The sequence below is a fragment of the Oncorhynchus nerka genome, linkage group LG10 (genome assembly GCF_034236695.1).
Source record: "Oncorhynchus nerka isolate Pitt River linkage group LG10, Oner_Uvic_2.0, whole genome shotgun sequence".
NCBI lineage: Eukaryota > Metazoa > Chordata > Actinopteri > Salmoniformes > Salmonidae > Oncorhynchus > Oncorhynchus nerka.
The window spans coordinates 72,144,134-72,168,303 of record NC_088405.1 but is presented as its reverse complement, the minus strand read 5'-3'; the positions used below and the strand labels follow the sequence as shown (position 1 = coordinate 72,168,303).

General features: G+C 43.6%; 1 protein-coding gene across 1 annotated transcript in view; it reads left to right on the top strand.

Moving 5' to 3' along the window:
• Positions 1-10,762: 10,762 nt before the first annotated feature.
• Positions 10,763-24,170, top strand: part of LOC115135963 (protein phosphatase 1E) — a 95,413-nt gene continuing 82,005 nt past the window's right edge. The window contains exon 1 of the mRNA XM_029671227.2: positions 10,763-11,057. Within this exon, the coding sequence (XP_029527087.2) occupies positions 10,876-11,057 (182 nt within the window). The 5' untranslated portion in view covers positions 10,763-10,875. The remainder of the gene's footprint in view (positions 11,058-24,170) is intronic.

Here is a 24,170-nt window from a genome sequence, read left to right as displayed (position 1 = left end):
GCAGACCTTCGCATGAAAAGACCTTTGCTTGAAAAATGAGAATGCGACAATGGTGCTGTTTGTCCGTCTTGAAACGCCATGGCCAGTATACACTTCCTCAAATAGTCAGAATTAAGATCTTAGTCGTGCAATTTTACATCTTACGAGGATGTTTGTTGCAGTATTTCTCAAGTGAAAAATGTTGCATGAAAATGAGTCACTTGTTGAATGACAATAAGCACTTCATTGAAGAATCCCTACTGTTGACCAATCAATGGCGAAGGGGCGTTGACTTTGGCTTCTGAACTTTGGCTTGCCTCAAATTATGTTTGTGTGTATGAACAGATGAAAAAAAACGTTACAATGTCATAATACACTACATATGCAAAAGTATGTGGACATCAGTGGATTGTGCTTTTTCAGTCACACCCGTTGACAAACTAGACAAACTCATTAACTTTCTGCCATGCTAGAGTTGCCCCGGTCAACTGTAAGTACTGTTATTGTGCAGTGGAAACGTGCAGTGGATGGCACAGCTGCGACGTGGTAGGCCACACAGAACGGGACTGCCGATTGAAGCGTGTGGTGCGTAAAGATCGTCTGTCCTTGGTTGCAACACTCACTACAGAGTTCCAAACTGCCTCTGGAAGCAACGTCAGCACAATAACTGTTCGTTGGGCGCTTCATGAAATGGGTTTCCATGGCCGAGGAGCCACACACATTCCTAAGATCACCATGCGCAATGCCAAGTGTCGGCTGGAGTGGTGTAAAGCTCACCGCCATTGGACTCTGGAGCAGTGGAAACATGTTCTCCGGAGTGATGAATAATGCTTCACCACCTGGAATGGTGCTGGGCGACATGACCTGATAATCATCTTGATGTATTTTATACGTGTGTGTGTTTTTAGAACACCTACTCATTCAAGGGTTTTTTTTATTTTTTACTATTTTCTACATTGTAGAATAATAATGAAGACATCAACACTAATGAAATACGACATGATTCCATGTGTTATCCAAAACAAAGTGTTAAACAAATCTAAATATGTTTTAAATTTGAGATTCTTCCAAGTAGCCACTCTTTGCCTTTATGAGAGATTTTCACATTGTTGGCATTCTCTCAACCAGCTTCATGAGGTAGTCAACTGGAATGTATTTCAATTAACAGGTGTGCCTTGTTAAAAGTTCATTTGTGGAATTTCTTTCCATCTTAAAGTGTTTGAGCCAATCAGTTGTGTTGTGGTAAAGTAGGGGTGCTACACAAAATATAGCCCTATTTGGTAAAGTACCAAGTCCAAATTATGGCAATAACAGCTCAAATAAACAAAGCGACGACTGTCCAAAACACGAAGGTCAGTCAATATGGAATATTTCCATCAAGCGCAATACGGAACATTTCCATTTCCGTCTCTCATGAGGACCGCCACAGGAATGAAAGACTCAGTTACCTCTGCTGCAGAGGATAAGTTCATTAGAGTTACCAGCCTCAGAAATTGCAGCCCAAATAAATTATTCACAGAGTTCAAGTAACAGATACATCTCAACATCATCAAACATCGAATTGCTGCAAAGAAAGCACTACTAAAGGACACCAATAAGAAGAAGAGGCTTGCTTGGGCCAAGAAACACGAGCAATGGATATTAGACCGGTGGAAATGTGTCCTTTGGTCTGGAGTCCAACCGCCGTGTCATTGTGAGACGCTGTGTGGGTGAACGGATGATCTCTGCATGTGTATTTCCCACCGTAAAGCATGGATGAGGAGGTGTGATGGTGTGGGGGGGCTTTGCTGGTGACACTGATGTTATTTATAATTCAAGGCACACAACCAGCATGGCTACCACAGCATTCTGCAGCGATACGCCATCCCATCTGGTTTGGGCTTAGTGGGACTATCATTTGTTTTCAACAGGACAATGACCCAACACACCTCCATGCTGTGTAAGGGCTATTTAACCAAGAAGGAGAGTGATGTAGTGCTGCATTAGATGACCTGGCCTCCACAATCCCCCGACCTCAACACAATTGAGATGGTTTGGAATGAGTCGGACCGCAGAGTGAAGTAAAAGCATATGTGGGAACTCCTTCAAGACTGTTGGAAAAGCATTCCAGGTGAAGCTGGCTGAAAGAATGCCAAGAGTGTGCAAAGCTGTCATCAAGGCAAAGGGTGGCTATTTGGAAAAATCTCAAAAATCAAATATATTTTTATTTGTTTAACACTGTGAATACTACATGATTCCATATATTTGATCATAGTGTTGATGTCTTTACTATTATTCTGCAATGTAGAAAAAAAACGTAACTTCTCCTCTGAGACATTATTTTACTGTAACAATGTGTTTGTGTCCATGTGACCAATTATGTTGGATCAAACCTCAAATGCAAATAGCGAGTTGAAACCGCTTGTCACAAAGAAGTGATCTCTCATCTTTGTTGTGTGTGTGAGAGAGCAGAGAGGAAGAGGTGAAACGAGAGGTTTCACTCTCGCCAAAATAACCTCAATGCATTTTTATGGGCTTATTTTGGACCTAAGCTTGTCACCTGCTTACCTGCCTTTCAGACGACTCCCATTGTTATTTATATGTAAATGTATAGTTGCACAGAAGGAGCAAAAGACATGAGACAAAAAAAATAACATGAATAAGCAGAGATCAATGCTCAACGAAAAATGACCAAACCTTGATTCTAGACTACTGCGCCCGGGCGGGGCAGTGGTCGAGGGCACTGCATCGCAGTGCTAGCTGTACCACCAGAGACTCTGGGTTCGAGCCCAGGCTCTGTCGCGACCGGGAGGGGGAATAGCCCTAACCCTCCGATCCAACAGGTCCCAGACGTGCTCAATGGGATTGAGATCCGTGCTCTTCGCTTGCCATGGCAGAACACTGACATTCCTGTCTTGCATGAAATCACGTACAGAAAGAGGCTGGTGGCATTGTCATGCTGGAGGGTCATGTAATGATGAGCCTGCAGGAAGAGTACCATATGAGGGAGGAGGATGTCTTCCCTGTAACGCACAGTGTTGAGATGGCCTACAATGACAACAAGCTCAGTCCGATGATGCTGTGACACAACATGACGGACCCTTCACCTCCAGAGTACAGGCCTCGGTGTAACGCTCATTCCTTCAACGATAAAGGCGAATCCGGCCATCACCCCTGGTGAGACAAAACCGCGACTCGTTAGTGAAGAGCACTTTTTGCAAGTCCTGTCTGGTCCAGCGACGGTGGGTTTGTGCCATAGGTGACGTTGTTGCTGGTGAGGACCTGCCTTACAACAGGCCTACAAGCCCTCAGTCCAGCCTCTCTCAGCCTATTGCGGACAGTCTGAGCACTAATGGGGGGATTGTGTGTTCCGGGCAGTTGTTGTTGCCCTGGCCACATCTGCAGTCCTCATGCCTCCTTGCAGCATGCCTAAGGCACGTTCATGCAGATGAGCAGGGACCCTGGGGACCTTTCTTTTGGTGTTTTTGGTCATTATGGCCAAACAGTTCTATTTTTGTTTCAGACCAGAGGACATTTCTCCAAAAAGTATGATCTTTCTCTCCATGTTCAGTTGCAAACCATAGTCTGGCTGTTTTATGGCGGTTTTGGAGTAGTGGCTTCTTCCTTGCTGAGCGGCCTTTCAGGTTATGTCGATATAGGACTTGTTTTACTGTGAATATAGATACTTTTGTACCTGTTTCCTCCAGCATCTTCACAAGGTCCTTTACTGTTGTTCTGGGATTGATTTGCACTTTTCGCACCAAAGTATGTTCATCTCTAGGAGACAGAAGACGTCTCCTTCCTGAGCGGTATGACGGCTGTGTGGTCCCATGGTGTTTATACTTGCATACTATTGTTTGTACAGATGAACGTGGTACCCTTGCTCTCAAGGGTGAACCAGACTTGTGGAGGTCTACAATTTTTTTCTGAGGGCTTGGCTGGTTTCTTTTGATTTTCCCATGATGTCAAGCAAATACATCCACAGGTACACCTCCAATTGACTCAAATGATGTCAATTATCCGATCAGAAGCTTCTAAAGCAATGACATAATTTCCTGGAATTTTCCAAGCTGTTTAAAGGCACAGTCAACTTCTGACTTCAACTGTATGTGTGGTATTCTTACCTGAGGGAAGGCATTGGTTTTGTTTTGATATATGTATAATTGGTGGGATTATAGATTTGGTGTGGGACAATTGCATGAGTTGAGTGCATTTGATAACAGTGAATGGATATATGCTAGTCAATATCAAGAATGTCTATGTACTGAAATAAATCTAGACTGGTATAGACAAATATTTAAGACTAGTACAAGAAAGAGAGAAATGTGTTAATTGAGTATTGGGAAAGACATGTTGTGAGTTTACTCTTCCATTACATCCACAAGAGAGGAGACAGGGAGACCCCCGTACTGAAGTTAAAATACAATTGAAACCAATTGTGGTTATTTACCACACATGTGGAACCATTTACAGTAGCGTGGTTAGTGAATGAATGTAGTGAAACTAAAGAAGAACCCCTTAGAGAAAATAGAACTGCGTTAGGATGATATACCCATGTTGGATTCTACTACCCGAATACAGATAAGTCACTCAGTCCACATTACATAGAACCTGGTTAAAACAAAATCACGGGGCTCAATGACAGATTCAACCAAAGGCAGTGCAGAGACAGTGGGTCCCACACCAATGAAACATATTAGTCCCAAACAATATTTACAGGACAAATATCCCTACTTGAAAACCGACCTGGACTGGGTGTTTTGTAAATTGACAAACAAAGAAGAAAAGTACAGATATCCGGTCACAGGAACATTTGATAAGTGTGATGTGATAAGTGACATAGTCATGGGAAGGCAAGCCAGTAAGAAGAAGATTAATAAGAAGTTTACCATACTGTCAGCCACTATATTGGGACTAATTCGGACTGAAGGACAGACATTTTATGCTCAAAGTCAGTTGAAAAAGTTGAGTCAAAGGGTAACGGAACAAGGGAAAAAGAGACCCAGGATTAGTCCCAATATAGTGGCTGACAGTATAGTAACCTGTCACTTATCACATCACACTTAGTCTTATCAAATGTTCCTGTGTGGGCCCCTTCACCCTATAGCTCCCCCACCTTATGAAGATAAAGAATGAGGTGTGGAAGTGATAGCTACTGGTACAACAGTAATTATTAAGGGGAACTAATGAAAGAATATGAAGGAGAAGAGGGTGAGAGTACAAACGGAGAAAAAAAAGAATAGAACGTGATAGAGAAACAATTTCTGTAATTAAGGTCCCCCGGGTCCTCTTCAACCCCTCTAGGAAACCCAGACAAAGACAGGAAGATTCTGCATATGGCCAGCAGTTCATATAAGGGCAGTAGTGGACCCTGGGATCCGGAGAAAGACTGGGAAACAGGCAGTAAGAAAAAGATCCAATACAAACCAGTGAGAACTGCCAGACATGATGGAAGAACAAAGTTTGGAACAAGTAAAAGAATACTGTGTTTTTAAAGAACAATGGAAAGACTTAAGGCGAAAAGTCTGCGAACCCCCGAGAACAACTGAGGGAACTACATGATGACGATTCTGAGGAAAACAGGAGGCAATATGACAAACTAAACAGGTGAGCCTGACATGGTGATGAACACTCCTGCTCCTACAGCGCCCCCAAGTGGACATGCGCCTCAGCCACAGCCCATAGTGCCTTCTGTACAATTTCCCCCTCAGACCTATGGGAACCCACAACCATGGGGCCCACCATCACCCAAAATGCCACCTATACAATGCTGGGGGTGTGGACAATTTGGACACACGAGGAACCAATGTCTACAAAATCCTCACTATCAAGGATAGGCTACAACACCTGGAGGGAGACAAAATTTCAGAGGAGGAAACGGGAGGATACCAACAACAATGTGGATAGCAGCAACCCCAAACCTATGGAGGACCTCCACAGCAGGCACAAGGAGGTTACAAGCCTGGTCCTGGCCACCAAGGAGGACGCTGAGGAAATTAACCACAGAGAGGGGGAAGAGGAAATCAGAACACCAACAGTTCTTATTTTCCTGACGATCAGCAGTGAAGAGGCCCAGACCCTTTCCTCCAGTGTCCCCAGTACATATTTGAAGATGGGGGAGGGGAAAAGGACCCAATAATCAAACTTCGGGTACATGGAAGAACTATCCCATTCTTAATTGACACTGGAGCCCACTGTTCTTGCTTAGGTGCACCAGCCTGACCTCTGACACTGCCCTGACTGTCAATGACAGTTTTGCATATATAGATCAAACTACAGGGATGAAACATGCAGGGTTTGGTATTGAGACAATTGATAGAACCACTCACATACAACAACCATTACCAGATACTTTCTCAGCTCAACAGGCTGAACTTTTGGCACTAACCACTGCCTGTAAAATGGGAGAAGGGAAAAGGGTTACAATTTTCTCTGATTTTGCTTATGCAATAGGGGTTCTGTCTCTCCTGGTGTGGTATTTGGAGGAGTAGGGGTTTGTCTCACCTGGTGTGGTGTCAGGAGGAGTAGAGGTTCTCACAATGCTTGTGGAAGTCCTATTCGTAATATAACTATGGTTTAGATCTCTTGGAGGCTATGATGCTGCTCTCTGCTTTGGTTATTGTGAAGGTTGCTGCTCATTTTGTGAGTATGGGTAACGCCATGGCAGATGATGCTGCTAAATTGGCTGCCTCAAAGTGTCATGGCCACTCCATGTTCTTCTCTGCTACTGTTTGGAAATACACTGATTTGGCATCTAAACAGGCTTTGGATGTTGGTTCTCATTTGGTATCTCAACAGTAGGGTTGTAAACTTGACCCCGTTTCTAAAATTCAGAGACATATTCTGTCTGGCAAGTGGCCCATGGTATTTTAAAAAAACTATTAAAAAAACTGTTATTTTACCAGGTAAGTTGACTCAGAACACGTTCTCATTTACAGCAACGACCTGGGAAATAATTACAGGGGAGAAATGAGCCAATTGTAAACTGGGGATTATTAGGTGACCGTGATGGTTTCAGGGCCAGATTGGGAATTTAGCCAGGACACCAGGGTTAACACCCCTACTCTTATGATAAGTGCCATGGGATCTTTAATGCCCTCAGAGAGTCAGGACACCCATTTTAACATCCCATCCAAAAGACAGCACCCTACACAGGGAAGTGTCACTGCCCTGGGGCATTGGGATATTTTTTAGATCAGAGGAAAGAGTGCCTCCTACTGGCCCTCTAACACCACTTCCAGCAGCTACTGGTCTCCCATCCAGGGACTGACCAGGACCAACCCTGCTTAGCTTCAGAAGCAAGCCAACAGTGGTATGCTGCTGGCTCTAACCTGTTATGGCACATTTGTCAAGGGGGGATACGAGAGGCAATTTCTTTGGATTGGTTTCATCCCAATTTGACTCAGCACGTGAAACAGTTTCTGTTTCGATGTGCTACGTGCATGCAAATTAACATTGCCAAAGGAACACCTCTGAAACCAGGTAATTTCCCTACGCCAAGAGGACTCGGTCCATCTTGCCATGGATTTTATAGATCTTGCAAAAAGAAAGGAAAAGGTACTGTTTAGTCCTTATTGACAGGTTCATCCAGGTGGGTGGAGGCATTTCCCACCACACACTGTGATGCTAAGACATTAGCAAAGCTACTAGTGAGGGAGATAAGACCTAGATTTGGTGTTCCTGAGGTTTTATCTGCAGACAATGGTACCCACTTCACTGGTGATGCAGGGAAGCAGGTAGCCATAATGATGGGAGTCCATCTACCACCCCTAGAGTAATGGGGTTACCGAGAGAGCTAACCAATCCATTAAACAAGGGTTAGCTAAGGTATGCCACTCCACCAAGAAATCTTGGGTTGATTGTTTACCACTGGTGTTAATGAAAATGCTCAGTAGTGTTAATAAAGGCCTGGGGTATACACCCCATGAAATGTTGACAGGAAGACACATGTTCCGGCACACAGACCCATGACTGACAGACAAATAGACCTCACTCTAACTGAAGTAGAACACTTGGAGTACATGAAAGATTTAACTACTATTGTCAGATCTCTCCACTCTCACTCTAGGAAAGCTCAGGAGGAGGTACCAGGTGAGGACCCCGACTACCTGCCTGTGGAGGTTGGAGACTGGGTCCAAATCCGGGTCCACAAGAGAAAATGGAACCAGCCAAGATGGATGGGGCCATTCAAGGTAACCATGGCAACACCAACGGTGGTCAAAGTTCAGGAAAGGTCTGGCTGGCACTACCTGTCCCACAGCCAAAAGGTGTTCAGCCCACAGGAGATGATGGAGCCAGACACTGAAACAAGAGGCAGAAACAGATGTGAGTCGAGACCAAAGACTTGAAAAAGATGAACGGCAAGACCAAAGCCCTGAAGAACCAAATGTTTTACATGAGCAGCAAGGTTATGTTGTAAATAAATAAACCCTTAGGGGGGTATAAGAGAGGGAGGACGACAACATGTGGTCGTTGGTGGTTGACTGTGTTGGCTCTATCCACACTACTTGTTTGTGTGGGTGAAGCCGGCCCTGTCAACAAGTGGGTAAAGTTTATTCGAGACTTTGATAGAAAAGTGTCCCCAAAAGGGACTGCGGTGTCAATTTTGTGGTTCGCTGGGAAATTTGGAAATGTTATGGGCCAGACTTTAATCGGTGTCTTATCATTTGTAGTTCCTGTGTTGATAGGCTTTTGCTGTGTTTTGATTTTTTTGTGGTATTGGCAGTGAAAAAGACCGTGCCTGGTTTAATGGTATTGGCTTTACCTGCCTCCTATGATGAATACTATGATGCCACTGGTGTTGACCCCAACTATGACACCCTTGCTTGCACAACTGACCCAGATAATGTGATGGTTGTGAATGGTTAAAAGTTTCAGATGTCTAATGTCGATTTCTGTACATGGTTATATGAGACTAGGCAGTCTCAAAGGGGGGAATGTTGGGGGTTACCCTGGGGGTCGGGTGTAGGGCTACACCAATGCCATGATTACTGTATATATGTGATAACCTTTGTAGGCTTGCAATGGAAAAGTACTGGGTAAATGGAGATATACTGCTTTAGTTCTCAGGCTGATAGTCACGCAGGCTCAAGGCTGAGATAGTAGAGTGAGATACCACAGTCTAGACATGTTTTTCTCATCGTCGATACTTTGTATCTAATCCAATGCAACAATGTTAAGATATGATTGACAGTAGGTTGTATAAAGAGTATGGTCTCCTGTTTCGCGACACATATCTTTACTATAGACTACTGAGGTACTCTGTATGTGAATCTCTGTCTGCAATTGCATTTTATTATTAAAGAGTTTCATACCAAGGTTCCTGTGTCTGTGTCAAAGGACCACCAAACAACTCCCAATCACGGCCGGTTGTGATACAGCCCCGGATCAAACCAGGGTCTGTAGTGACGCCTCTAGCACTGATATGCAGTGCCTTAGACCGCTGTGCCACTAAGGAGCCCAAAGTAAAAGGCACATGACAGCCCTCTTGCACGTAAAGGACTCTCAGACAATGAGTAACAAGATTCTCTAGTCTGATGAAACCAAGATTGAACTCTTTGGCTTGAATGCCAAGCATCACTTCTGGAGGAAACCTGGCACCATCCCTATGGTGAAGAATGGTGGTGGCAGTATCATGCTGTGGGTATGTTTTTCAGCAGCAGGGACTGGGAGACTAGTCAGGATCGAGGGAAAGATGAACGGAGCAAAGTAGAGATCCTTGACGTAAACCTGCTTAAGACCTTAGACAGGAGTGAAGGTTCACCTTTTCAACAGGACAATGACCCTAGGCACACAGCCAAGACAACGCAGGAGTGGCTTCGGGACAAGTCTGAGTGTCCTGCCCAGACTTGAACCCGATCGAACATCTCTGGAGAGACCTGAAAATATTTGTGCAGTGACGTTTCTTATCCAACCTGACAGAGCTTAAGAGGACCTGCAGAGAAGAATGGGGAAAACTCCACAAATACAGGTGTGCCAAGACTCGAAGCTGTAATTGCTGCCAAAGGTGCTTCAACAAAGTACTGAGTAAACGGTCTGAATACTTATGTAAATGTGATATTTCTGTTTTTTATTTGTAATAAATTTGAAAAATATTCTAAACTGTTTTTTCTTTGTCATTATGGGGTATTGTGTGTAGATTTAGGGGGAGAACAATGTAATCCATTTTAGAATAAGGCTGTAACATAACAAAATGTGGAAAAGGTCAAGGGGACTGAATACTTTCCAACTGCACTGTATGCTAATGATATTTGTTGTTAGTTACTGCACAGTGAAGGCAATTTGCCCACCTTTAAAGCATGTGGTTTATTTAATCCAACGAGTATCTATTATATTGACAAGAAAGTTGTGTGACCACTCTTACAATGGAACTGCATGTCCTCACAGATGGAAGTCAGGCGGGAGGCGAGATCTGGTGGGACAATTCTAGCCAATGAGAGGGTATATACGAGTGTGAACAAAAGGCACAAGTCCGATATAAATTCGTTTTTTTCCTAAATTGCCGAAATGCCACGTGCATCCACTTATTAGTGCATTCGTAACAACCTAACCATTACGACACTTCTATCCGATCAAATAAGCTTCACTTAGCAAATTAGTAATTGTTTGTTTAACAAATTCGACACTCATTAACCTCCATACAAAAATTCCTCACTTTGATCTTATTTTCGCGGTGACTCTCTTGTACGTGCGCGTTCCCAAACCTGACGCTTCCTCCCTTTTATAAAAAAAAAAAAAAATCCTCCCCTTTCCTATATGTTATCATCATCCACCCACCCTCTTCTGTGATAGAGCGAAAGCCTTGTTTACGCGCGCGCGTTCCCAACAGGCACCAGTGGGGAGCTGTCCAGCCAGCGATTTGAAGTAGTCTTCTTGCCCGGATACTGCTGTCTCTTGTCTGTCCAGGAATGAGAAGTGATGGCCGGCTCTGCAGCAGAGGAGAAAACCTTCCGAAGGTTCTTGGAGCTCTTCCTCCGAGAGATGAGGCCACCACTTCAGGAGAACGACCCTGTCCCAATGCGCCCTTTATCGGACCTCACCTCGGCGGACGAAGTGGAAGGGGAATGCCTCGATATGTGTCTTCAGCACCTGTGCAAATAGTAAGTACCGATTTGATTTTATAAATTGTTTTTGTATGCAGCTTAATTAAACGAACGGTTTGTGTTTGCCTTTTGCATGACCAGTTTCAACTAGAATAGGTCAGGAATTTGGAGTCAACCTAAGTGAATGTACACTATAATTGTGTTGGCTGTAGTCTATTTTACAATAATCTGCTATGACTGATTTTACGGAAACACAGTTAATATAAAATATAAGCTACCGTTAGCCTACACTGTTCTAAATAAAATAAGCAGCTTTTACATTCTGTATGCAATTTGGTTGCTACAGAATTGCTCTCCGGTCAGTTTTGCCGGGAGGACTGTGAAGCCACTTACAATGTCCTGACATCGTCATCTCCCATGTTGCTGCCGACGTCATTGGATGGCTTATGTTGTGACATATGTAAGAGAGGAAAGACGAACTTCAAATATATTTCAGCTGTACGTCGGTTCCTCTCCTTCCTTTCGTGCATCCAAGTTATTCGAGGTACAGTTAATGTGAATTCACCCTCTCTTTTTGCGTCGCACGACGTCATTTCATTCGTAGGAAGGAACTATTGCATTCCTCATATTAACCATAGCAGACTTTCCGATTCATACAGTTTAGTCGTACAGGCATGACAACAGTACGGAGATGACACTATACACACTTTGTTCACTATGTCCTGATTTGCCTTTTTTTGTTCTCAATTTCTGTGTATTCGCAACTATCTTTAGCTCACCTGCGCTCGTGGGCGCGGGCTCCACGGTACATTAAATTCAAAGCTATAAGTGTGTGGTCAGGTTTGAGCATTTTTAGATATATTACCTCACACTCGCACCCATAAATAGTACATCAAACCACCGAAGAGACCGAAAAGACCATTGTGAATTTCTCAAGCATGTCGAGGATGATTGCAATTTGATGCTTGTAATTTTGACACCACCAATAAACGACACAACAAGAAGCAAACATAGCCCAGTCTAAAATAGAGCCATTTAATTGCCACTATAAAAGGCACCCAAGTGTTTGGAAATAGTGAATACTTGACCTTGTAAATGTGAGCTTTCAATGTATTATGTTTGATCTGTGTTTAATTTACATAGAGCTATTGAACTCAATGTTGAATTGGAAGTGCTGTGTTGGGTTTCTGTCAGTAGTTTACTGAAGCTATTCCATATCATACATTATTTTGATGTTCACTCCCTATTGCCCCATTTCAAAGACCTAATCTTGTTGTGCGAATACCACCCATTCCGAATGTTTGAGAAGAGACTGAAGCGTTGAGATGAGTTGTTGTATCAGTCTGCTAGATCTGTTTTGCACAAAGAGCTTATTGTCTATGACTGTTTGTTTTATTCAAATGTGCACACAGCTCTGGATGCTGCCAGAGCCTATACTACCAGAACAGACAGTAGGCCTGGTGTTTACAGTGGGGCAAAAAAGTATTTAGTCAGCCACCAATTGTGCAAGTTCTCCCACTTAAAAAGATGAGAGGCCTGTAATTTTCATCATAGGTACACTTCAACTATGACAGATAAAATGAGGGGAAAAAATCGAGAAAATCACATTGTAGGATTTTTTATGAATTTATTTGCAAATTATGGTGGAAAATAAGTATTTGGTCACCTACAAACAAGCAAGATTTCTGGCTCTCACAGACCTGTAACTTCTTCTTTAAGAAGCTCCTCTGTCTTCCACCCGTTACCTGTATTAATGGCACCTGTTTGAACTTGTTACCAGTATAAAAGACACCTGTCCACAACCTCAAACAGTCACACTCCAAACTCCACTATGGCCAAGACCAAAGAGCTGTCAAAGGACACCAGAAACAAAATTGTAGACCTGCACCAGGCTGGGAAGACTGAATCTACAATAGGTAAGCAGCTTGGTTTAAAGAAATCAACTGTGGGAGCAATTATTAGGAAATGGAAGACATACAAGACCACTGATAATCTCCCTCGATCTGGGGCTCCACGCAAGATCTCACCCCGTGGGGTCAAAATGAGAACAATGAGCAAAAATCCCAGAACCACACAGGGGGACCTAGTGAATGACCTGCAGAGAGCTGGGACCAAGGTAACAAAGCCTACCATCAGTAACACACTACGCCGCCAGGGACTCAAATCCTGCAGTGCCAGACGTGTCCCCCTGCATTAACATGTCCAGGCCCGTCTGAAGTTTGCTAGAGAGAAATTGGATGATCCAGAAGAAGATTGGGAGAATGTCATATGGTCAGATGAAACCAAAATGTAACTTTTTGGTAAAAACTCAACTCGTCGTGTTTGGAGGACAAAGAATGCTGAGTTGTATCCAAAGAACACCATACCTACTGTGAAGCATGGGGGTGGAAACATCATGCTTTGGGGCTGTTTTTCTGCAAAGGGACCAGGACGACTGATCCGTGTAAAGGAAAGAATGAATGGGGCCATGTATCGTGAGATTTTGAGTGAAAACCTCCTTCCATCAGAAAGGGCATTGAAGTTGGAACGTGGCTGGGTCTTTCAGCATGACACTGATCCCAAACACACCGCCCGGGCAACGAAGGAGTAGCTTCGTAAGAAGCATTTCAAGGTCCTGGAGTGGCCTAGCCAGTCTCCAGATCTCAACCCCATAGAAAATCTTTGGAGGGAGTTGAAAGTCCATGTTGCCCAGCAACAGCCCCAAAACATCACTGCTCTAGAGGATATCTGCATGGAGGAATGGGCCAAAATACCAGCAACAGTGTGTGAAAACCTTGTGAAGACTTACAGAAAACATTTGACCTCTGTCATTGCCAACAAAGGGTATATAACAAAGTATTGAGATAAACTTTTGTTATATTTTCCACCATAATTTGCAAATAAATTCATAAAAAATCCTACAATTTTTTTTCTCATTTTGTCTGTCATAGTTGAAGTGTACCTATGATGAAAATTACAGGCCTCTCTCATCTTTTTAAGTGGGAGAACTTGCACAATTGGTGGCTGACTAAATACTTTTTTGCCCCACTGTATATATTGACATATATGTAATGTAATTGACCCCATGGATAAGCCTACATTTATCTAATGAGAACTCACATATTATGCATTTATTACACAAAAACAATTTCCATTTGTGGATATTTGCAGTGTTTCCTGGTTCCCTCTCTCTAAAGTTATCATAGTTTGATTATTTGTTTTCCACTGTGTCATTCCTGCAGCTCTAATGATAGTATTTTTAAAGGAGAGCAATGTCTTAATATTACACAAAGTGAGACACATTCTTATACACTGTGCTGCAAGCATCAGCTCCTGTTGTGTTTCAGCTGAACGTGTGATTTATTTTGTCTCTGGGTTGAAGATCTAATAATAGGCCTGGGAGAGAGGTGGAGGGAGAGAGGTGGAGATCCCCTTTGCTGCTCTCCCTGTGTGTGTGTGCGTGCATGCGTGCGTGCGAGTTGCTCACAGTGTGCGTATGTGCGTATTCGAAATGGTGGAAATGAACGCAGATGTGGATTTGTGTGTGTGTGTACGTTTGCAATGACGCCAGTATGAATACAATTTTGTCACATTCCCATCCCTACCTGAGAGATTATAGGCACACATTTGAAAGGTAGAGAAATCCGCTCGGTTTCACACTTATGTGGGGGGGAATTGTGACATGGTACACCCGGGCCAACGTCAGCCGGCTCAGTGTGTGGGTGAGACGCAACCCTCCTCTCAAACTGTCATGGCTGACACGTAATGATACTTCTGGAGGATAAAGGAATCACGACACCGAAATGGGACTGCGCTCTCTATCGTATATGTCACATTTAATGAGAACTCACTTTTGAATTTAACCCAAAAAAGTAGGGTATGATTGTCACAACAATGTCAAAACATTCAAGTGACAGGAATGCTTTGGCTTTGCGAACAGGAAGTCTGTGCTTATTGTCTGTCTGGATTTCTTAAACACTGTACACAAAGATTATGTACTTATTATGCAGCCATCAAATATAACAGTTGATCATTATGCAGCCATCAAATATAACAGTTGATCATTATGCAGCCATCAAATATAACAGTTGATCATTATGCAGCCATCAAATATAACAGTTGATCATTATGCAGCCATCAAATATAACAGTTGATCATTATGCAGCCATCAAATATAACAGTTGATCATTATCCAACCATCAAACACAAGTAAGACCATTAACCTTCATTTGAATTTGTACCTACTCTGTGATTGACAGAATATGCTGGAAGCAGCACTGTCGGAAGCAAAGTAGGACGCAGACCTCACTCAGTTATTGTTAACGAGTGGCCACCTCTGTCCCGCTACAGCAGTGCAATTCCTGGGGTGTGTGTGTGTGTGTGTTTTAATTTTATTTTTTCATCTTTATTTAACCAGGTAAGCTAGTTGAGAACAAGTTCTCATTTGCAACTGCGACCTGGCCAATATAAAGCATAGCAGTTCGACACATACAACAACACAGAGTTACACATGGAATGAACAAAACATACAGTCAATAATACAGTAGAAAAAAAAGAAAACAAAGTCTATATACAGTGAGTGCAAATTGGGTCAAATAAGGGAGTTAAGGCAATAAATAGGCCATGGTGGCGAAGTAATTACAATATGGCAATTAAGCTCTGGCCCCCCAATGGTGGAACAAACTCCCTCACGACGCCAGGACAGCGGAGTCAATCACCACCTTCCGGAGACACCTGAAACCCCACCTCTTTAAGGAATACCTAGGATAGGATAAAGTAATCCTTCTCCCCTCCCCCTTAAAAGACCTAGATGCACTATTGTAAAGTGGCTGTTCCACTGGATGTCATAAGGTGAAAGCACCAATTTGTAAGTCGCTCTGGATAAGAGCGTCTGCTAAATGACTTAAATGTAAAATGTAAAATGTAAACACTGGAATGGTAGACGTGCAAAAGATGGATGTGCAAGTAGAGATACTGTGGTGCAAAAGGAGCTAAATAAATAAATACAGTATGGGGATGAGGTAGATAGATGGGCTGTATACAGATGGGCTATGAACAGGTGCAGTGATCTGTGAGCTGCTCTGACAGCTGGTTCTTAAAGCTAGTGAGGGAGATGGGAATCTCCAGCTTCAGTGATTTTTTGCAGTTAGTTCCAGTCAGTGGCAGCAGAGAACTGGAAGGAAAGGTGACCAAAGGAGGAATTGGCTTTGGGGGTGACCAGTGAGATATACCTGCTGGAGCGTGCTACGCGTGCTACGAGTGGGTGCTGCTATGGTAACCAGCGAGCTGAGATAGGGCGGGGCTTTACCTAGCAGAGACTTGTAGATAACCTGTAGCCAGTGGGTTTGGCGACGAGTATGAAGCGAGGGCCAGCCAACGACAGCTTATAGGTCGCAGTGGTGAGTTGTGTATGGGGCTTTGGTGGCAAAACGGATGGCACTGTGATAGACTACATCCAGTTTGCTGAGTAGAGTGTTGGAGGCTATTTTATAGATGACATCGCCGAAGTCAAGGATCGGTAGGATGGTCAGTTTTACGAAGGTATGTTTGGCAGCATGAGTGAAGGAAGCTTTGTTGCGAAATAGGAAGCCGATTCTAGATTTCATTTTTGATTGGAGATGCTTAATGTGAGTCTGGAAGGAGAGTTTACAGTTTAGCCAGACACCTAGAGATTGAGGGCATCAAGCTTAGATTGTAGGATGGCCGGGGTGTTAAGCATGTCCCAGTTTGTCACCTATCAGCACGAGCTCAGCAGATAGGTGTGTGTGTGTGTGTGTGTGTGTGTGTGTGTGTGTGTGTGTGTGTGTGTGTGTGTGTGTCAGAGCAGCTGACTAATAACCGTATAACAATGCTAATGATGAAAGCAGTTCGGCTTTGCAAACCCAGTCCGCTTGTGTTTGAAGCCGTCACCATCTCCTTATTTGACAAGGCACTTTGAAGCTGGGTGAACTGAGCAGCTTGTCAGGTGTTCCTTACACCCCTTAATGATGGCTGTTGACAAGGGAGTGGGAGAGAGAGGAACAAAATGGATGCAGGCATACATGTCAGCAGGCTCATTTGTCCTCACAATTCCACCATGTCATTATAAAGAAAAATAACCACAGGAGGAGCTTATGCAATATATGCAATGCATAATTCAACACATATGCTGTGGTGGCTAAACATAGACATTACTTACTGCCTGACAGCTAGTTCTGTTGGAACGGCTATAGAGGCCGTCTTGAGGATGGGTAACAATCAGTAGGGGTGCATGGGTAAAATCACTGGGAGAGTCAACCTCAACCCCCCCCCCCCCCCCCCAATGCCATATTACAACCTACAGTGGGGCAAAAAAGTATTTAGTCAGCCACCAATTGTGCAAATTCTCCCACTTAAAAAGATGAGAGGCCTGTAATTTTCATCATAGGTACACTTCAACTATGACAGACAAAATTAGAAGAAAAAAATCCAGAAAATTTGTAGTATTTGGTCAATAACAAAAGTTCATCTCAATACTTTGTTATATACCCTTTGTTGGCAATGACAGAGGTCAAACATTTTCTGTAAGTCTTCACAAGGTTTTCACACACTGTTGCTGGTATTTTGGACCATTCCTCCATGCAGATCTCCTCTAGAGCAGTGATGTTTTGGGGCTGTTGCTGGGCAACACAGACTTTCAACTCCCTCCAAAGATTTTCTATGAGGGTGAGATCTGGAGACTGGCTAGGCCACTCCAGGACCTTGAAATGCTTCTTACGAAGCCACTCCTTCGTTGCCCGGGCGGTGTGTTTGGATCATTGTCATGCTGAAAGACCCAGCCACGTTTCATGTTCAATGCACTTGCTGATGGAAGGAGGTTTTCACTCAAAATCTCACGATACATGGCCCCATTCTTTCTTTCCTTTACACGGATCAGTCGTCCTGGTCCCTTTGCAGAAAAACAGCCCCAAAGCATGATGTTTCCACTCCCATGCTTCACACTAGGTATGGTGTTCTTTGGATGCAACTCAGCATTCTTTGTCCTCCAAACACGACGAGTTGAGTTTTTACCAAAAAGTTATATTTTGGTTTCATCTGACCATATGACATTCTCCCAATCTTCTTCTGGATCATCCAAATGCTCTCTAGCAAACTTCAGACGGGCCTGGACATGTACTGGCTTAAGCAGGGGGACACGACTGGCACTGCAGGATTTGAGTCCCTGGCGGCGTAGTGTGTTACTGATGGTAGGCCTTGTTACTTTGGTCCCAGCTCTCTGCAGGTCATTCACTAGGTCCCCCCGTGTGGTTCTGGGATTTTTGCTCACCGTTCTTGTGATCATTTTGACCCCACGGGGTGAGATCTTGTGTGGAGCCCCAGATCGAGGGAGATTATCAGTGGTCTTGTATGTCTTCCATTTCCTAGTAATTGCTCCCACCGTCGATTTCTTCAAACCAAGCTGCTTACCTATTGCAGATTCAGTCTTCCCAGCCTTGTGCAGGTCTACAATTTTGATTCTGGTGTCCTTTGACAGCTCTTTGGTCTTGGCCATAGTGGAGTTTGGAGTGTGACTGTTTGAGGTTGTGGACAGGTGTCTTTTATACTGATAACAAGTTCAAACAGGTGCCATTAATACAGGTAACGAGTGGAGGACAGAGGAGCCTCTTAAAGAAGTTACAGGTCTGTGAAAGCCAGAAATCTTGTTTGTTTGTAGGTGACCAAATACTTATTTTCCACCATAATTTGCAAATAAATTCATTAAAAATCCTACAATGTGAATTTCTGGATTTTTTTCCCTAATTTTCTCTGTCATAATTTAAGTGTACCTATGATGAAAATTACAGGCCTCTCTCATCTTTTTAAGTGGGAGAACTTGCACCATTGGTGGTTGACTAAATACTTTTTTGCCCCACTGTATGTCTTGTGATAATTGCATTGTTTGCTCTACAACCTGTTAATTCATATGCCTTGCGACTGTGAAATAAAGGCCTAAAGGCAGAGACAATCAGAAGTCCTAGTAGCAGAATAAATTCAACCACACTTTTTTGTTTTACCACAAAACCGGATAGCAACCTCTGTCCAGTGATGTCCACAAAGCATATTGCATGTACAGAAAGAGACAGTTACATGACCTACAGCATGGTCAAGCAAGTTAATGTTTCCATTTTCGGACCACTAAACATCTATTGATTTAGAACCACAGAGAGTTAAGAAAACAGAAGCTGCCTCCACTATTCAAGCACCATTTCAACTTCAACAATTTAATCCAATCAACATAAGCTAAATATGATGTTGATTTCTATTTGCATGTGTGCATGCATGTTGACTCACCCTACACCAATGCCATCCTCCTCTCTTTCATGCTGACGAAACGGTCTATCACTCTGTCATACAATACATGCTTTTATTTTTTGTTGTCCTGGGCTAACTAGCTAAATGCTTGCTCAGTAGCCTAACTTCCATTCATGGGCAACGTTAGCTAGTTAACATTAGCCTTCTACAGTCGTAGCCAAAAGTTTTGAGAATGACACAAATATTAATAATTTCCACAAAGTTTGCTGCTTCAGTGCCTTTAGATATTTTTGTCAGATGTTACTATGGAATACTGAAGTATAATTACAAACATTTCATAAGTGTCAAAGGCTTTTATTGACAATTACATGAAGTTGATGCAAAGAGTGAATATTTAAGGTGTTGACCCTTATTTTTCAAGACCTCTGCAATCTGCCCTGGTATGCTGTCAATTAGCTTCTGGGCCACATCCTGACTGATGGCAGCTGCATTCTTGCATAATCAATGCTTGGAGTTTGTCAGAATTTGTGGGTTTTTGTTTGACCACCCGCCTCTTGAGGATTGACCACAAGTTCTCCATGGGATTAAGGTCTGGGGAGTTTCCTGGCCATGGACCCAAAATATTGATGTTTTGTTCCCCGAGCCACTTAGTTATCACTTTTGCCTTATGGCAAGGTGCTCCATCATGCTGGAAAAGGCATTGTTCATCACCAAACTGTTCCTGGGTGGTTGGAAGAGGTTCCTCTCGGAGGATGTGTTTGTACCATTCTTTATTCATGGCTGTGTTCTTAGGCAAAATTGTGAGTGAGCCCACTCCCTTGGCTGAGAAGCAACCCCACACATGAATGGTCTCAGGATGCTTTACTGTTGGCATGACACAGGACTGATGGTAGCGCTCACCTTGTCTTCTCCGGACAAGCTTTTTTCCGGATGCCCCAAACAAACAATCGGAAAGGGGATTCATTAGAGAAAATGACTTTACCCCAGTCCTCAGCAGTCCAATCCCTGTACCTTTTGTCGAATATCAGTCTGTCCCTGATGTTTTTCCTGGAGAGAAGTGGCTTCTTTGCTGCCCTTCTTGACACCAGGCCATCCTCCAAAAGTATTTGCCTCACTGTGCGTGCAAATGCACTCACACATGCCCGCTTCCATTCCTGAGCAAGCCTCCTTGAAGTTCTTGATGATCCAATAAATGTTTGATTGAGGTGCAATCTTACTTGCAGCAATATCCTTGCCTGTGAAGCCCTTTTTGTGCAAAGCAATGATTACGGCATGTGTTTCCTTGCAGGTAACCTGGGTTGACAGAGGAAGAACAATTATTCCAAACACCACCCTCCCTTTGAAGCTTCCAGTCTGTTATTCAAACTCAATTAGCATGCCAGAGTGATCTCCAGCCTTGTCCTCGTCAACACTCACACCTGTGTTAACGAGAGAATCACTGACATGATGTCAGCTGATCCTTTTGTGGCAGGGCTGAAATGCAGTGGAAATGTTTTTGGGGAATTCAGTTCATTTGCATGGCAAAGAGGGACTTTGCAATTAATTGCAATTCATCTGATTACTCTTCATAACATTCTGGAGTATATGCAAATTGCCAGCATACAAACTGAGGCAGCAGACTTTGTGAAAATTAATATTTGTGTCATTCTCAACTTTTGGCCACGACTATACATCTAGCTACATATTGAACTTCCATCCTATCAGGCCAGAGGCACAACAAGTTATGAATTAACGGTTGGATCTGTTATAATCTTTGGCAAGTCCGGAGAATTAAGTAAAACCAGAAAAACCAGAAGTCCAAAGCCCCATCTCCATTCCTGGAGAATTTAGGAAAGGGCCAATTTTAGCTAGCTAGCTGGACACTGGAAGACAACAACACAATGAGATGCAATAATTCAGGTTTTTCTGTCTGATGTATGCTCTCAATGGGATCTGATAGGAGTGAAGGCCAGCATCCCGGTGTTGCCTCTTCACTGTTGATGTTGAGACTGATGTTTTGCGGGTACTATTTAATGAAGCTGCCAGTTGAGGACTTGTGAGGCATCTGTTTCTCAAACTAGACACTCTAATGTACTTGTCCTCTTGCTCAGTTGTGCACCAGGGCCTCCCACTCCTCTTTCTATTCTGGTTAGAGCTAGTTTGCTCTGTTCTTTGAAGGCAGTAGTACACAGCGTTGTACGAGACCTTCAGTTTCTTGGCAATTTCTCGCATGAAATAGCCTTCATTTCTCAGAACAAGAATAGACTGATGAGTTTCAGAAGAAAATCTTTTGTTTCTGGCCATTTTGAGCCTGTAATGGAACCCACAAATGCTGATGCTCCAGATACTCAACTAGTCTAAAGAAGGCCAGTTTTATTGCTTCTTTAATCAGACCAACAGTTTTCAGCTGTGCTAACATAATTGCAAAAGGGTTTTCTAATGATCAATTAGCCTTTTAAAATTATAAACTTGGATTAGCTAACACAACGTGCCATTGGAAAACAGGAGTGATGGTTGCTGATAATGGGCATCTGTACGCATATGCAGATATTCCATAACAAATCTGCATTTTCCAGCTACAATAGTAATTTGCAACATTAACAATGTCTACACTGTATTTCTGATCAATACCCCCCTTAGCCCTGAGTGTCTCTCGGTGGGGGAATGTCCCTCCAAATGGATCAACTAATGGTAGAGAGAAATAATAAATAACCCTATGAAATTGGACATCGCTTCATCACTCACACGATCAGCAGAAGCCACCAAGGCATTGCCTATACCACGCAATTCATTGACGACAACCCTTTTTCACAATGCCTGTACTGGCGGCAGTAATAACTTTCCTTATTTCTCATGCAACAACTACGTACTTATCATATGAACAACAAATGAGAACTGCAAAACAACAATGTGCTCGTAATGTGCCCATCCTCTGGCTGTAGTTCAATGTGGAGTAGTATGGAAGCAGGACTTTCATTCCATAATAGCAGTTTGACATGTAAAAGTTGCATTTCCTTCACGCAGTAATTTTCTGCAATTTCTTGGGGATTCATGATTAGCCAGTGGAAGCAATTAAAACTCTTGTTCTGAGATGTGTGTGTGTGTGTATATACACTGCTCAAAAAAATAAAGGGAACACTAAAATAACACATCCTAGATCTGAATGAATGAAATATTCTTATTAAATACTTTTTTCTTTACATAGTTGAATGCGCTGACAACAAAATCACACAAAAATTATCAATGGAAATCAAATGTATCAACCCATGGAGGTCTGGATTTGGAGTCACACTCAAAATGAAAGTGGAAAACCACACTACAGGCTGATCCAACTTTGATGTAATGTCCTTAAAACAAGTCAAAATGAGGCTCAGTAGTGTGTGTGGCCTCCACGTGCCTGTATGACCTCCCTACAACGCCTGGGCATGCTCCTGATGAGGTGGCGGATGGTCTCCTGAGGGATCTCCTCCCAGACCTGGACTAAAGCATCCGCCAACTCCTGGACAGTCTGTGGTGCAACGTGGCGTTGATGGATGGAGCGAGACATTATGTCCCAGATGTGCTCAATTGGATTCAGGTCTGGGGAACGGGCGAGCCAGTCCATAGCATCAATGCCATCCTCTTGCAGGAACTGCTGACACACTCCAGCCACATGAGGTCTAGCATTGTCTTGCATTAGGAGGAACCCAGGGCCAACCGCACCAGCATATGGTCTCACAAGGGGTCTGAGGATCTCATCTCGGTACCTCATGGCAGTCAGGCTACCTCTGGCGAGCACATGGAGGGCTGTGCGGCCCCCCAAAGAAATGCCACCCCACACCATGACTGACCCACCGCCAAACCGGTCATGCTGGAGGATGTTGCCGGCAGCAGAACGTTCTCCACAGCGTCTCCAGACTCTGTCACGTCTGTCACGTGCTCAGTGTGAACCTGCTTTCATCTGTAAAGAGCACAGGGCGCCAGTGGCGAATTTGCCAATCTTGGTGTTCTCTGGCAAATGCCAAACGTCCTGCACAGTGTTGGGCTGTAAGCTACGCCTCGCTCACAGTTGAATTGGGATACCACTCCGACTTGATGGGGCTTGCGGGATCGTGCAAAACGGAGGGGAGGGGTGGGGGTGTGTGTATTGGGATTGAGCCTAAGCCTCCTACTTCCCCCATTCACTCCACCCCCCTGTCTCCTGCTGCCCCCGTTACCCCCACTGGGGTGGCTGATGGACAGTTATTGAGAGGAGAGCTCTCCTAAACTTAATTAAACAGGCGCGTCTCACACAGCTGTAAACAACCATGCGCACATCCGGATTCCTCCAAGAAATGCATTCGTGAGCGCGCGCACACACACAGTTTGCTTCTTTACACTGCTGGAGTAACAATGTGTGGTGTCGGAAGCGCTGCAACTGAAGGCTGCGTTAATGAGTACTGTTGTGTGACCGGATTGGACATCAGAGCAGGGGAGACATTTACATGTTCCACACTTGTTTCAACCACATCTTCTCATCCATAACGCAATAGGAAGAGGGGGGCTCATCTGTTCCCTCACCCAAAGTGCCTCAGTCCTAATGGACTACCACAGCGTCACAGAGTGGTACTGGATCAAGCGTGGTTTTCCATTCACGTCTTAAATAACTTCAATGTAATTGCAATGTTAGTGCAATCTTGCAGTTGTTCAGGATTAATGAGACAACTGTAATCAGGCCTACAATTTGTCCATCTCACAAAAGACTGATGAGATGCTCTGTTCCGAATGATCAATTCCACTCATTTTTCAGCTCTCACATCAAAGAGTGCTTTACATGAAAACAAATCATGTATTTATGCACAAGAGCTCCCTGATGAAATTGTCCTGTTCATTTTTTGTGTCACGCCAAAGTCTGGCTAAGAGCTTTTTGGCATCGAATTAGAACGTGATTGTTCTTCAGCAACATTGACAGCAGCTGCTCCCAAAACACACACACACACAAAA